A 16585-nucleotide genomic window follows, 5' to 3' on the forward strand; every position below is an offset into this window, starting at 1 on the left:
ACAGGGTTTGTATTACTGGGCAGAAATCCCCACAAAACAGCAACACCCCCCCCCAAAAGAAATGCAACAGTCTACGTTCCAGGCTGTAGCAAAGCATCCCAGTGCCCATTGGCCTAACAGCTCTTATGCTACCCTCTCCTTAATGCCGTTTCCAGCACAAGGGGCATGGCCGGAAGAAAATAGGCTTAGTTCCCTACAATTCTCTGATGATCCCCCAGCTGCCATTTCAGCTATTCTAACCTAAGCCTGGGGACTAGCTGAAGGCGCACATTTAAACCACCTTTACACCTTCAACTCCTGCTGTGTGCTCCTTAGCCATAGCAGAGGATCTGGTCCCTCGCTTCTGGTTTCTCATTGTTTCTATTCCTTGTTAAGTAACAGAGTTATGTATTTTATCCTCTATGCAAAGCATGTTTGGATACATTACTGCGTTAGCTCTATACAGTACAACAGACTTTGCTGGACACTTACCTGTAGTAGCTTTGAGATAGTTGATATGACATAGGCACAAAGGGCAAAGCCCGGCTTTTCTTTGGACCCAGGGTATGGTTAACCCGACGGCGATTGACCAAACTTCTCTTCTGACATTCTAAGAAAGCCTTCACAAGAATGTCATCCTTGTACTCACGGTACAGCCGAAAGGTCTGCAACACACACAGTTCAAATGCCAGATTAACAGCAAGGATACGTTAATAAAATCCATATATTGCAGCCCAAATCAGAAACTCTTCAGCTCTGTAGAGCAATGTTACATCCAAATCAGAACAGTGACTCAAGGCAAGTTAGTCAGAGAGCAAAGTCATCCCTGTATGTCCAGATGCTATTGTGGGGGGAAGCACTATAAATATGATAGTCATTACTGAGATACTGGAGTGAGCTTTATGGGTAATCTCAGGTACTGACCTCATAAATACCAAGCATTAACTCTCTATTCTGTTGTGTTTTTTTCCAGAGACCTAGTCACTATCACGAACAACAAATTATTTTGTGAGGTACGCTATTTATGGAGAAATTTATACCCAAATATAACAAAGTTTCACTTGTTTGCTCAAGAGGCAAAACAAATTCCATTCAATTTACATGGCGGTTTGTGTGCATGCAGATCCTGGTAAGAACTAGGAAACCATTTATTTGGAATTAATAGCCCTGGTAATCAAGTCTGTATGAGTTGTTTATAAATTGTCAGTTACATTTTGAGCATGAAACCACAATTCAGAACTTACAGTTGAACGTAAGCTTAAGGACATATGTACACATTTATGCTGCATTTACAGGGTTTCCTAGGAACCGAAACCAGTAAATTCCAGTGATGTGAACCAAATTCTATAGAACTTTGTAAACAGAGTGCCTGTTTGATATTTCAAAGGTAAGTATTGAGATCAGCTTCTATTATGATTGCACATTTAAAATTCTTTATCTGTTTTTCTCATTAAAAGTATCACAGCACTTTCAATGCACTTCAAATGTTTGCATAATTATCTATGTGGAAGTATGCCATGACAGATACAATCCCATGTAATATCTTTGGGAACTTCATTTTATTAAACTGATGAATGGTTTACATACGATTGTGTTCTTCTCCAGGGAGGAGGGTTACCACAGTTCCTACAGGAACTAAAAACAGTGGGAGGTGATTAAAGTGAATCACTGAGACTAAACAACTCTGGAGAAGTACTACCCCCTGGGGAGGCTTGCATATACTGGTTCAAGCTGGCTTTTAGGCAGTCTGGCTTGCTGGGGATATAATAGAGTAAGGCATGGAGCTGTGCAGCCTTAAACCCTCCAGTCAGAAGGGACTGGGACAAGGGTCCCTACCCAAAGACAGGTGATGGTAGGAGACCTGAGATCTCATTGGGAACTCCTGGAGTGGATGACAGGGTGAAGGGGGAGAAAGAGAGAGACCGAGAGAGGGAAGGAGGAAGGAATACAGGTGTAGTTATGCTGAAACAATTTCAAAGGTAAATACTGAGATCAGCTCCTGTTAGGATTCCAAAGTTAAAAAAAATCTTTATTTTTCTCATCATTAAAAGGATCATAGCATTTTCACTACTCAATGATCTTTATGGAATTATTTATATAGAAGTATGTATTCTGCAAGTTGAGAGCCAGGAACCAGTCTGGAGCTTGGAATGATGGAGGGAAGTGTTACCATTCTGAACCTGAGACATGTACATATTTGTTCAGTCTGCTCAAGTCTAAAATAGAAGAAAGAGGGTTTTCGTCCTTCGAAATGAGGAAATACCGACAGTAGAAGCCGTTACCCCTATACTCTGGAGGAACCTCCTTTACAGCTCCTAGATGAAGCAATGAGACCACACTGCTGATTGTAATAGGCTCTTAGGAGAAGGGTCCCTGCAGAGGGATGGGGAAACTATGGGCAATGATCTGTAAAATCCATCTGTTGGCTGTCAGGGCAGTCAATATCCAGTTGAACGGAATGAGGTGGCTTCCAAAGGTTATGTTCTCTCTAGACTGGGTTTGATGCAGCTCTCAACTATCTTATCAAATCTGCTGACGTGTCAAAGCAGCAGTGTGCATTGCCAGGGAAGAGGAAGGTTGGTGCCTCGTGTTGTATGGTGCTCGCTATTTCATCTGTCTGGGGCGCTAAGATGGTGTGTGCTGTCTCAGCCGTGGCTGGGGTTGGTACGGCTTGCAGTATGAAGGAGAGGTGTAAGTCCCCAGAGAGTACAGGAAGCACTGGAGTCATTCAGCGAGTTAGGAGTGTTGTCCATCCTCTTGATGATCAGCTCTGTGCCCTCAAAGGACAAGTCCTCTATCATGGCCATGGGCTTTAAGAGGGAACTGAGGGAGCATTACAACTGCCCTGCCCTTTATGCCCTTATATGGGAGCATGCGGTAGTACCGGACACATGTGTGGCCCCACTGGACACTGCTAGTCACAAAGATCAGGTTGTGTGCGCATGAGGCGCATGCGCACCTACAGTGGGATCCACTCTGACAAACTTGAAGAACTTTGTTATTTCCATCACAACGTGTTGCAGAAAAAGTAAAAAAAAAACAAAATCGTGTGGTACCTGAAATGACTGGCAGGACTTCATTTGATTATCTGAGAGTGCCAAAGTACTCTGAATCAGGTTCTGGAGCACCAGGAAGTGAATGTCATAGATACTGAAAAAAAACAACGCATTACGTTATTCAAGGCATTCTGAGCATGAAGCACCCGATTATTAAACTAACGCAGTAATATTTAAATGGAGCGTTTGCCTGTAATGTTTGCATATGCACACACACATACGGTTAGCCACAATGTTGCTACATCTGAATTCCTAACGAAATGGGGACATTTCCCTATGTGCTACACTTTGTTTTTTCAAGAACTTTATACCAGGCCAGGATAGTTGGATCATAGCACCTCCCAATCAGCCCATGGAGACAGAACTCTTAGGGTTTTTGATGACATCACACTAGCTATCTCCCATCCTTCATTTGGCTGATTCAGAAGCCATACACATAACAAAAACAGACTGACACCATACTTTAACGAACATAACACTTCAGTGAGCTTTTTTAATGACTCACAATAAACAATGGGTACCAACATTCCTAGAGGGTCTGGATTGTTATAGATCTTGAATGAGAATTACAGATAGAGAAAACTTCCCCTTCTCTCTTCTATACGTGTTCAGAAGCTTGGGACCTTCCAAGACAGTTTACAGCCTAATAATACAGGTGGAATTAGTTCCTAACTGCTGCCTATAAAACCCTTCTGCCAAAGGCCACAGCTGCAGAAGTAGGCACTCCTCGTCTATAGTGTTTTACAAACAAGAGGGACTGTAATACTACTTATGACTCCATTCCTTAGACTAGGTGGAGAAGATTTATTTGGGGATAGACCCGGGACTAATTAGATGAATTTAAGAAACAGAGAATGTAAGATGAATATCCAGAAAAGGCTTCCTGAGAATGAAGTGGGCCAGGCTGTGGAACTGTCTCCCCCTGCTTGGCAGCCAGAAAACTAAACTGGACAAAACTCTGGTAAGCGTACAATAGGGGAAATTCTGCTGTGGCAGGAAGATGGGGTGGTCTGATATCATGGTCACGAGCACACTTATAAACACCTCAAGTCATTGTGGAAGCTTAAACTGGTAAAGCTGGCAGTGGGAGCACACCACTCCTGTGCTCCATGATCTGTGCTGGCTGCCCGCTGATTTCAGGACAGAATTTAAGTTGTTGGTTTTGACCAACAAAGCCCTAAATGGCCTGGAACCCAACTTATATGATACGTTGCCTCTCTCCTCAAGACATACCGCTGCAGCTGTAATCCGTGAAGGTAGGGGGAGGGATAGCTCAGTGGTTTGAGCATTGGCCTGCTAAACCCAGGGTTGTGAGTTCAATCCTTGAGGGGACCATTTATGGATCTGGGGCAAAAATCTGTCTGGGGATTGGTCTTGCTTTGAGCAGGGGGTTGGACTAGATGACCTCCTGAGGTCCCTTCCAACCCTGATATTCTGTGATTCATACTTCAGTTGGATTCCCATAGATCAAACTTCATTGCACCGTGACCCCCTTCTGACAACAAAAATTACCAACGACCCCGAGAGAGGGGGGGGGTTTGCTGAAGCCCTGCTGCTCTGCGTGGGGCAGGCCAAAGCCAACGCCTGAGCTCCACTGCTCAGGGCTGAAGCTATTGGGCTTCAGCTTCAGCCCTAGGCAGTGGGGCTCGGGCTTTGGCCCGGCCCCAGCCAGTCTAAGCCAGCCCTGGTGACCCCATTAAAATGGTGTCCCAACCCACTCCTGGGTCCTAACCCACTTTTTGAGAACGGCTGGAATAGATTTTAAAAAGAGAGGGAGCGGATGGTAGACTGATCTCTGTGTGAGGCCCTCAGCTTTGGAACCAGCTTGCCTCTTGGTCTGGAACTGCTTGGACCTGACTGAGTCGCAGGGCATGCTGCGAATCCATCTGTTTACTAAAGCTTTTGGAGAGCTCTAATGGAAAAGCCCTATAACTCCCCCTCACCTGTTGAGAGCATCCTGTTTGATGCTTTGATTTGCTTCATCTCCAATGGCCAAAACTCTGAACCTGGTTAAGAGAGAGTAAAAAGGAAACATTTAATACAGAAAATAGTATGCCCTGTATCACACACAGAGCCCCTTGAAATGCCGAAGGCTGATATTTATCATTGTGAATCTTGACACAACCTGCTAAAACAATGTTGGGGAACCACCTGTCCTAGCAGAGCTGCCAAGGACTGAAAGAGATGTGGAGATTAATTCCCCTGTCTCCAAGAAGCTGTTTGTCCACATCCAGACTGAAGCACATGGGGAGGATGCAGCCTGGAGCCACTGTCTATGCTGTGGCTACAAAATACTTCTGTCTACAGGGCTGGTGGAAAGCCCTACAGGTGTGGAAAGAGAGAGAATTTTTGTATTAGAGAGGGAAGGCATCTGCTCTTATCATCCCCTGATGTGAAGGAGTGGAAGGGACTTAAATGTCATTGGGTGCTAGAATGTCTAGTTCCCAGTCCCAGTGTGTTCTGCAGATGTGCAGTTCCTCTCAAAGTCAGGGAAGTTAATGAGGTGACTAACTTTGGGACACCAAGAGGATAAGGCCAAAATTTTCATGCTTGGCTACCTAAATTCCCCATCTGTAGATGGGCACACTGATATTTATCCTTCCTTGTAAAGTGCTTTGCAATCTATGCATGAAAAGTGCCATATAAGTGCTAAGTATTACTATTACAGCAACTACAGATGTGATGTGTCCACTCTTTTAGGAATCAACATTAATACTTCATTTTTATTATTTAATGGAGACACCAACTACAAATCCCAGTGTAAAATCACGCCACCTAATTTGTGCAAAACAGTGAGTGGTTTGTGACAGTTACCCATTACAGTCACACAGGGTACATCTAAGTACTCAAAAGGTTTTCGCTAATAGAAAAGTTAAAGATATGAATGACATTAATGAAAACTATAATAAAAATTTTCAATATAAAATGCAGATTAATATCTGGTGAACTGATGAGAGTAATTAAAAACGTAGAATCGTTATTTCAGAAGTGTATGTTAATGAACTACTTTTCATTGAAAACCAAACTGAAAATTTTTTGATACCATGATTCCAGGTGCTCTCAAAAAGTCTGAAATTCTTGACAGCAGACTCTATATCTGATCCCGATCTCACCTTTGCGTATGACATGAGAACATCTTAAGTAAAATACCTGCAATACAGCTCCTGCAATGTATCTGGAATTTCGAGTTTGGGATTCCCGAGGGTTGAACTGAATTTCTCTTTAAGTCTCTCCACAAAATCTTTAAACTCTCTTGCACACACCTTTCAAAACAAGAGATTAAAATATTAAACACTTAACAGGTATGTTTCCTACAGCGCAAATGGGCAGTAGGACTTCCCTATTTCATATTCATAACTGGAAGACCCATTGCAAATGGCTACAGTTTATGGATTAGCAAGTAGGGGAAGCAGCACAGTAAATGAGCCAGGATAATGTGTCATGAAATGTACCCTGTACCTTTATTTATTTAACAAATGCTGTTTCATAGTTATGAGTAACCAAATAACATATGAAGTATCCTATCAACAGTGTATTCTGTAAAAACAATGATGTCTCATTACCAGTTTGACAGCTTTCTCAGAAGAGCCCTGATTTAAATCTCATCTGGTTGGAGATTTTTCTGTGTACCAGCCATGCTGCACAGATTATCAGACTGTGAATTTGTGAGGTTCCACTATTTGTCTCTTCAAACAAATCATGTCTGGCTTCTAAAAGCATTGCTGGAAAGAGCCCTAGTATATTGCAGGGGATGCCTGGTCCAGAGATCTCATTGGGAACATTCCATTTGGTTCCAGAGAAAGAAAGACAAACAGGAACATGGCAGGAAGAGAAATGGAAGAAAGAGGGAAACAAAACAGTAACAGCTGGAGGGAAAGAAAGGTGAAAAATGACAGGGATTAGATCCCCCCCCTCTTTGTTATAAAGGTTGACACTAGAAACTAAATGCAGGAAGATACTCAGCTCACAGTTTGCTGAAAAAGGAAGTTTTTCCTTTGCAGTTTTATCCTGTGAGGTTTTTCTACTCCTTAACGTCTACTTTGTTTTTTCTTTCCTGTGCTCTCTCTGAACACAGCAAGGGACGAAGTGCAAGTGCAAGAAAGGTGGTATTCTCTTCTAAAGGCTGATACTGCACTCTGGTGGCACAGTCAGGTCAGCAGGCTTTTAGGTTACGAGTCTCAGTGCTATTTAACAAGCATATACTGGGAGCACAAGCATCAGAAAACCCTCTCCATTCTCTTCAGCATGCAGGTCACAGGCCGGGTGTAGCTCACAACCAGAAGCAGCCCAGCAGCAGGGCACTCTGGTTACTTTAGATGCTGGCTGCCCAAAACCACGTTCCAATTAGCAAATCAGGCCTTTTGGTGATGTCAGGTCAGGATGAGTCATGGGGATGACATTGCCAGCATCTCATTTACGTCTACAGGATCTATAATTCCAGCATGCTGGGGAACAGGGGGAGAGGGAGGCTAAATTATTATGCTGGGAAGCAGAAAAAGAAGAGATTTTGATTAAGTAAATACTACAGGCAGCAGGTGCAGAGTGCTTCACCAATGACCCACCCCTCCAGCGCAGCTGCTGTGCTTTGCAGGCTGCTCCAAAACTTGTCAAGGTCCTGGACTGAGCCTGGGAATAGCTCCCATGTCAACTAGATAAAAAGAAGTTCAGCCACCTCTGCAATGCTTCCAAGGGTCTCACCCAGGCTGGAGGAGAAAGATGGCACTTACTTGTGCAGCTTGAGGCGAGCTAGTGGCTGAATTTCACATAGAAATACCCTGGCCATGGCCCTCAGTGCTGAGAGGTGGCTGGGTTGCCCTTTTTGTTAATCAAGTGAACTCATGTCCAGCACTGCACCCATCCTACATCATCCCAGCTCTCATATCTCCCTGCCACTCTCTAGCTGACCATCAGAACATAGTCAGCACTGCCAGCCTTGTAAGCAGATTGTCTCATGCTACTTGCCTGCCTACCACCACCGCAATTAGTGGGTTTCTGAGGCCCTGTGGTACCTCCCCTTAGGCTGGGGGGGGAAAAACCCAAGATACCACCACCCCAGGCTACCTTTCAAGATTTTCTGCTGTTAGCTTCCAGCTAGTTCCTTGGATACCTGGTCTTGTCTCATGCCAGACCATGTTGCCTCCCTCCTGACTTCTAGCCAGAGTATTCAGACAGTAAGTATATCAGGAGATGCAGGAGGCACCAGAAATGCAAGACAGAGAAAGAAGGAGGCAGAACAGTCTTGGGGAGAGCTGATCCCAACCAAGCCCATGCTACAGCTCTCGGAAACTATTCCTCATCTCTTGGCCTGCAACACCCATTAGCCTCACTCCACAACCTTTAGGAATCAGCTAGTCACCACACCAGCAGCCCCATTGCTAAGGGTTAAAACAGCCTAGCCACTTGCAAAGCACAGCAGCTGGACTTGGTGTGGCTGGTCCATTAAGAGAAAAAAAAATCAAAGAGGCAATTGTTGTTTTAGCCATGTTCACCTCCCACTCTGTACTGTAGGGGTTCCACTGGGAGCTAATCCTTTGATAAACAAAACGGAATGGCTAGATAACAGTAGAGCTAGTTGGGAATTTTCCAACAAAACATGTTTTTCTATAATTAAATGCCAACTAGTCAAAACCCAAACTGCAGAAAAGGCTGGATTCAACATATCTCGTGATTTGAAACACATTTTGAAAAAAGTGAACTAGTCAAAAAGTTCCATTTTGACATTTTCAAAATGAAAAGTTTTATTTCTTGATTCAAACTGACTTTGTTTTAAAATGTTAATTTATACTACAAAAGGTAACAAAGGGGGTGAAATGAAAACAAAAATGCATTGATTGGCCCAATCTGAACATATTTTTAGTATCAATTGGAAAAAGGAAAAAAAAAGTTTGAAATTGACTTTTCATCTCAATTTGGGAAAAATTTCAAAATGTTAAAAATTATCATGGGATGGGTAAACTGTTTCCCACACAGCTCTACATAACCAGTAACGAGACTGGTGGGGAAGATTTGGGGCAGCTGACATCAAATGGATAATCTGTGGAAGCATAAACTGGTTTAAGAAAAACTAGCTTCGAGACTAGCTTGGTGGTACAGATCTGTATGCTAGGTATCCAAGGGTTAAAGCAGGGTCTCTTGCTGCACAGCAGTGCTGCTTTCTTGCTATTTGGAATGCTAACCATGTCTATCTAACTCCCAGAATAGCAGTGATGTGGAGCATGAGTCTGTTTTTAGGAGGTTGACAGCACAAAGGGAAGAGACAAGAGGTGAATCATAGGAATCCAAATACAGTTCCATGGAAATGTTATGTTAACCTTTCCTCCTACCTGTGGGTCTTGGTAGTTATCTTCCCTCTTCATGAAATCCTCAATAAGAGCTTTATCTTGGTAAACTTCAGCAAGGCAAACTCTGCAACAAATAAGTGTAAAAGTGTTCTCAATTCAGTGTGGATCACAATTCACAACTCGGTGCATCAGAAAACATGCACACAACTACTTATTTAGTTTGCCATTTCTATGCACTCTGGAGTGCAGTATCGATGCTGCTGGCTGAGAAAGTCTGCCTACTGGATCACACACATGCCAACGTCTTCAGTGCAACTAACCCCAATAACCATATCTTCATCTAAGACCCAAGTTCACTTTTATAGGAGAAGCTTCTCCATAATGTGAGCATGCTACCATATAAGAATAAAGGAACTGGCATAACAGGATCCCATCACCTCCTCATCTCTTGGGAAAGAAAAGGGAGAGAAAAGTAGATCTCTGTCTGGATGGAAGGGGCGATGGAGTCTGAAATGATGCATGTCTCTAGAAGTCTAGTTGTAGCTCTGTCAGTCCCAGGATATGAGAGACAAGGTGGATGAGGTAATATCTTTAATTGGACCAATGTCTGTTGATGAAAGAGACAATCTTTCACGTTTACACACAGCTCTTCTTCAGAGCTGGGAAATGTACTCAGAGGGTCACAGCTAAATAAAAGGTGGAACAACTGTTTAGTGTAAATAGTTAACGGACCTGAAGAAGAGCTCTGTGTAAGCTTGAAAGCTTGTCTCTCTCACCAACAGAAGTTGCTATAATTACAGCTATTACCTCACCCACCTTGTCTCTCTAGCAGTCTAGTTCATCTGAGACTTAGGACATCCAGGAAACACGCTTGCTAGAGAAGTATGTAATTATGAATAAATGAGGTTTTCTTGTGATATTTCATTATTTTAGCAGAGTAAATTTGTCCTTCTGGCATGTCCCTATATCTCAATGACAATTAGTTTCAAAAGATCCTGAAGTGCAATCAGTAATACCCTAGAATGCAGGTAAACTGGACTAGCTGATCTGTACATGTTAAAAGTTCTCCAGCCAGTCCCATATCTGAACTTCAGCAAAAGTTCCATCTCGTGGGTCTGTCTTCCTTATTGTTAATACTTTCTATTTGCTAGCTGAAGACAAGTGTCAGAGTTCAGAACCTCAGCCATTTATGAATCATCAATTTCATCCCCCCTATTTAGTAAGGGAACTACTTTCTTCATTTCCCTTGATATTTTCATAAAAAGCCTTTAAAATAAGTTTTATTTGTTTTTCAGAAACCAGAATTGTCAAATGGAAGATGTTGGAGAGACAATTCAGTGTAATTATAAGAATACCACACATGTATACTTATTACTATGCATAACTGATCTGCTGTTACACACCAACAGAAGCAGCCGAAGAGGAAAAAGAGGACAGATTTTATCAACAGTTAGATAGCACGGTAGGTGAGATTTCTGAGCATGATATGATTTTGATAATGGGAGATATGAATGCAAAAGTTGGTAGCAGACATGATACACACATGAATAATGTTGGACCACACAGCATTGGAACAGCAACTGATAACGCATAAAGGTTAAGAAGTTGCTGTGAGATGCTCAGAAGGTTACATGGAGTTCATCAGATGGTCAAATCAAAAACCAGATTAATCACATCACCACCAGTAAAAGGCACAGACCATCACTGATGAATGTTAGAGTTTATAGAAATGCTAAGCGTGGCACTGATCATGAACTACTAATGGGAAAGACAAAGATTAAGTTGAAGTCCAAGAAAGAGAGGGGTGCAACTGGAGCGAAATTTGATCTTGATAAGTTAAAGGATAGCTCTGCGAGGGAGGCACAGAAAGTGACGCTTGAAGGGCATTTCAGGTCATTAATCTGTGATGATGAAGAAATCTCACTACAGGCCAGATAGGAAATATTCAAGGAAGTAATAGAAAACAGTGGAGGAAGTTCATGGGAAGTTATCATACTACTGGCAGACATGTGAATTAATTACTTTCCTCTTTTGCTACCTTGAAACATTGGTGTAGGCGATTTGGAATAAATGCCAAGACAACAAAGTGGCTGTATCTTGGAAAAAGGACAACAGATAAAGTGTCGACATGCAGTGGTGGTGAAGTCATAGAAAAAGGTAAATTTTAGGTGTACCTAGGAAGCTTAGTCATTGCCAATGTTTCCATCGATGATGAAGTTAAAATTATGTTGTTTTAGCTACAAGTGCTGCACAGAAATTGATGAAATGATGGGCTGATAAAAACATTACATTTGGAACCAGAGTGAAAATTTATCAAACCAGTGTACTAATAAAATTACTGTATGGTCTGGAAGCAGCTGCATTAAAAACAGGAGCTTAGATAAGAATACTCTGAAAGGTGGGAGGTGTAAAGTTGAATGCTTTTTAGACAAATGAAGTTAGAAGGAAAGCAGAATGGGAAATCCAGGTGCAGGACTACATGCAGTTGGAAACATTACAATGGTAAGGACGCTGGAGAAGACAAACAGATGATACAGTGCCAAAGAAAATAATGCAAAAACAAAGGCCAGTCTGACCGAATAGGTGGAGGGACATTGTACGCAGGGACATGACCAGGCTGGGTTTCATGGAGGAACAAGCCAGGTATAGGAATGAATGGTGATGCCGTACTGCTCCGTGTGTCTGCAAAGGTGCTTGGAGATGAAAAGATGATACTTATTCTAGGCAGAGCAGGTAGTGTCACCTATTAAGATTACCTGATTTCCCACCATAAGACCCTTATAGCTTTGCCAAACTTCAAGCTCAAGCTGAATTTTTTTTTTTTTTAAAGTTTCAGTCAGAACTGCTCACCTGTTTCTGAATGAAGTTAGGGAAAAATGTTTTGTTATGATAAAATTCTGGTGACCTTTAATTTGAGAAGCTCTAGAGGCTTTGGCATAGGGACTTGAAATTCAGCAGGGAGTGGCCTCTGTGTCAGAGAGGTACCTTTTGCCATGACCATGAACATACACCCACATTTGGCCAAGTTACAAGCCTTTGAAAAATTTCAGTTTGCACATGGCTCAGTGGAGACTTGGGAGTTTCATGACAGTTTTTTGAAGATTCCATACACTGAGTATGCTCCAGCCTAGGGCTGAAGGGGCCAAGCAGGACTTTCCCTGCAATTGCTGGTCCTAGCTACTATGGGGTCAGGGTGGGGCACTGCAATTGAGAGCAGGAAAACTCTCTCCTGTGGTCTCAATGCTCCCCTGGCTGGCACCCAGGCTTGTGGAGAAGGAAGACACTTGACAGACACTAATACAGAAGGAACAAAAGCCAGGGATTGGGGTGGGGTGGGGAGGAGAGCGGAAGAAGAGAACAGAACAAGACCAAGGACTGGGATTGCCTGGGAGGAGGACAGGAGCCAGCAGGAATACAGAGACTGAGCCGGGAGACTGGGCAAAGAGTCAGACATGGGGAGAAGAGGAGACAGATCTGATGACAAAAAAAGGGGTGTGGGGGAGAACTGTGTCTAGCTGGGGAAAAAGACAAGGAGCTAGGGACAGGGTAGACTGTGACAAAGCTGGCCAGGATGGAGGTGGGGAGACAAACTGGATAATGAACCCAGAGAGGAAGACTGGGAACCACTGGGGGCATGGGAAAAGAGGGACTCAGACTGAGAGTGGAGATTAGGACTGGGATGAGAAATTTGAGGAGTGGAGACTTGCACTGCCTAAGCAAGGAGACAGGGGTGAGAAGGAGACAGGACTGGAACAGAGACAGGTTGAAGGAGATGGGATACAAGGGGTCATGTTTGAGGGGGAATAGGCAGAAATGTCTGAGTCCACTAAAGCACACTCCTGTCCAGTGTCTGCAATCGAACCTAGTATTCCTGAGTCTGATCATTCTTCTGCTGTCAGCAAATATCTATGAAACCCACTGGCAAAGTGACCAACCCCTCTTCTAGTACTTGTTCACAGAGACTGACAACCTACTTCTGCTATCAGTTAATCTGTTAGCTCAGGTAGCAGAGGCCTGTGGATTGGAACCTGGTTCCAGATTCCAATCCTGCTGATGACCCATGTGGGTGAGTCCATATGATGCCACATAATATAATTTGTTTTGTGTGAGTAGTACATATCATACACCCCCCCAAAAAAATTCAGAAACAGATGTCAGGAAAGCCTGTACCTAGTTTAAAGTAAAAGTTAAAGTGCCCTAGAACATGACCCAGGCTACAGTAACTTTAATGAGGCAGAGTAAGTCTGTGGAACTCAGAAGTGATATGGCGGGATCAAGAATCCCTTCATCCCAAACTCTGACTCCACTATGAGTGGTGCACCTGCCTCTCCCTCAGGATGTCACAGATCACGTAGCATTCCAGAATAGCTTGTAGAGAGATGCTGAAAAAGGGACACTGGAGATCTGTATTAATATGTTGGAGGGGGACAAAAAAGCAGTAACCCAAGTATGGAGGAATGAAATCCTTAACTTCACTTCATAAGAATTTAGAAAGACAAATGAAAAAAAATCACTTACTTATAATTAAGATAGGTTTGTGGATTTTTGACAATGTAGCGAGCTCTTCGTCCAACAGAATGAGAAGTTTTATCTAAAGATTCTTCAAAGCTGGCATGCATGATATCTCGGACAACCTGCCACGGAACAAACGGTCCTTTCACCTGGATCAAATACAAAAAGAAAGTCAAAGCTCAGCTTACTTTGATCTGCAGGTATGCAAGTGACAGCTGGCACTAGCAACAACCACTAGAAAAAAGGCTGCGATCCTTTCCCGCATGCCCCTCCACACACATTTATAACTCTCAAAGACATTCATCCTTGCTGCTGGGATTTCCCATTTGCTCTGTTCCTAAAAGTGAAATCTGGTCTGGAAATTTTGAGAACAACCCCTTCAGCCAGTTGTGAGCTATGGAAGGGTACACTAGTTTACTTTCCCCCACTTAAAGTACAGGCTAGGACTATAAAATATATCATAAGAGGGGCTAGTAGCACTTCCTATTAAGATCACTCCATCCTACTTCTTATAAGACTCCGTTTTCAGTTGCTTATAACGTTGCCACTTTGTTTCAGCTGAAATTTTCAATGCTGGGTGTTTGCCTCTGGGGGGAAATTTCAGCCAAAATCATTTAGCTGTTTCTGGGAATGAGTTTAGAAAAAAACAGGTTGTTTTGCCCACGTTAAAGAATTTTGCTCACCTCTTCTTTGGAGAGCTCTAGCATGCCCATTCTTTGGAGCAGTGACTTGAAATATGGCAGGGGGTGACAACTGCACCAGAGATATGTCTTTTCCTGTCCTATAAAAATCCACCCACATTTATCCAAGTTATAAGCCTCTAAGCCTTTCTCTGAAATTTGAGCTCTGAGTGCTGCAGGCTATGCTAAGTCTGGACACCTGAAATGAAAACAAGGAGTGTCTCTCTCCTGTGCTCTCCATGACTGAGCCCAGGCAGAGTTGAAGAGGAAACTGTCTGATTTGAATGCAGAGGGGACAAGAGTCAGACCCATGGAAGGGATGGATGAGTAAACTAGGATAAGGAGCCTGTGAGGGGAGGAAAGGGGGGTATTGTAAATCAGTACAAACCAAAGCTTTGTTTAATGACAGCTAAAGTTGCTTCAGGACATGTCCCATCCACCCATACTACAGAAGCATGGGAATAAGAAAATCTCCTGAATTCCTTTCTACCTTCACCTCACTTGCAATTCTGTCAGTAACAACCTTCCACTTACATCTGAAACACATTACGATAAGCAATATATACCTCAAACGACATCCAACTCATGAGTTAACATAAAACCTTGTTAGGCCTCATAGTCTCGTCTCAGATTGGCACAGCCGACTGGCACACATCCTATTCACTTGGAAAATTATCCCCCCTTAACACTGAAGATTCATCGCTAAGTTTTTTTGTGTTGAAAGTTTTAGCATTGGCCCCTACAAAAGGACAATAATTTCATACTTCATCCTGCTTTTCAAAAGAGATCCAAAAAAAAAAAAGGTAAGAATGCAGAATATTTTATCTTATGGTGCTTTTTGGTACAGCCATAGCTAAGCTCAGATTTCCCCCTTCCAGGTACCCTAGAAAATTCAAACTGCTTTACAAACTACGATCAGCATTTCAAATTAAGCCTACAATTCAAACCACACAATACTTTGGAAACCTTTATCACCTCCATGAACATAAAAGTTTGGAGCAGGCCTAATTGTGGTATTGCTTCCACTCCCCCATAAAACAGAGGGACACGGCAATGCCGATGGTATACCAGTACTACTGCACACACATTCAGTAGAGAAGTAAGAAGAAGCGAGCACCTTTGTGTTTAGCACATTACTGGCGATTCGACATAGCATCAGCAGGCTGTCTTCCTGCACAGTCCAGGTGACACGTAGGCGCGTCATTCTCAGCAGGGCGCTCTGGTCAGCCTCATCATGGTAGCGCAGCTTTTTATTTTTTTCTACAGACTCCTCTAAACACAAACCCAAAGAGAGACCATTATACTAACAGTGTTTCTAGCAAGGCCTTTATTCTTATTGATTTGTTTTGCTAATAGCTAGAGGCTCCAGCTGAGACTGGAGGCTCATTGTGCTAAGTACAGTATAAACACAGTCCCGGTGCTGAACAGTTTACAGTCTAAACAGGCAAGACAGACAAAAGGTGGGAAAATGAAAGCACTCGCCTTATTTTATAGGCAGAGAATTGAGGCACAGAGGGACTAAGTGACTTAGTCTGCGCAGTGTTTCTGCCTGCTCCCAAAACATGACTTCTACTATTCATTATTTATTTCAGATAGTGCCCACCACATGCAAGGTGCTCAGGAAAGTGTCCCCTTCCCAGAAGCTCAAACTGAGAATCTGACTGAACATCTAATTGTAAATAATTTGTCTGACAAAGTTAACAATATCAGTGAAGAAGGGCCTCATGGCATCCGTCTCTAGATTATGATTAATTCTTGGCGCTGCCACTGACCTGCTCTGTGACCTTGGACAAGTCTCTTGACCGGTCCATGCCTCTGTTTCCCCATCCTTGATTATAAACTCTTTGGGACAGAAACTGTCTTTTACTACGTGTGTCTAGGATGCCCAGCAGAATGGGACCCTGACCTCACTTGGGATCTGTAAGTGTTACCGTAACATACAAAACATTAATAAGGGGGCAGGGAGTGAGTGAAGGATGACAAAAGGGAGGAAGTTTGAGGGTTTTAGACAATGAGACTGAGATTCGCATTGTTGGGGTGAAGAAATGCTATTTCACAGTGCCAGTGTTTTGGAAAA

General features: G+C 43.0%; 1 protein-coding gene across 6 annotated transcripts in view; it reads right to left on the reverse strand.

Moving 5' to 3' along the window:
- Window positions 1-16585, reverse strand: part of GTF3C1 (general transcription factor IIIC subunit 1) — a 79224-nt gene that overhangs the window by 11414 nt on the left and 51225 nt on the right. For all 6 annotated transcript variants that reach the window (XM_039492035.1, XM_039492032.1, XM_039492033.1 and 3 more), the window contains 7 exons: window positions 15626-15780; window positions 13835-13977; window positions 9359-9440; window positions 6186-6298; window positions 4979-5041; window positions 3036-3129; window positions 472-644 (listed from right to left, as the gene is read on the reverse strand). In XM_039492035.1, the coding sequence (XP_039347969.1) occupies window positions 472-644; window positions 3036-3129; window positions 4979-5041; window positions 6186-6298; window positions 9359-9440; window positions 13835-13977; window positions 15626-15780 (823 nt within the window). The remainder of the gene's footprint in view (window positions 1-471; window positions 645-3035; window positions 3130-4978; window positions 5042-6185; window positions 6299-9358; window positions 9441-13834; window positions 13978-15625; window positions 15781-16585) is intronic.

Source organism: Mauremys reevesii, linkage group 10 (genome assembly GCF_016161935.1).
Source record: "Mauremys reevesii isolate NIE-2019 linkage group 10, ASM1616193v1, whole genome shotgun sequence".
NCBI classification, from domain to species: Eukaryota; Metazoa; Chordata; order Testudines; family Geoemydidae; genus Mauremys; species Mauremys reevesii.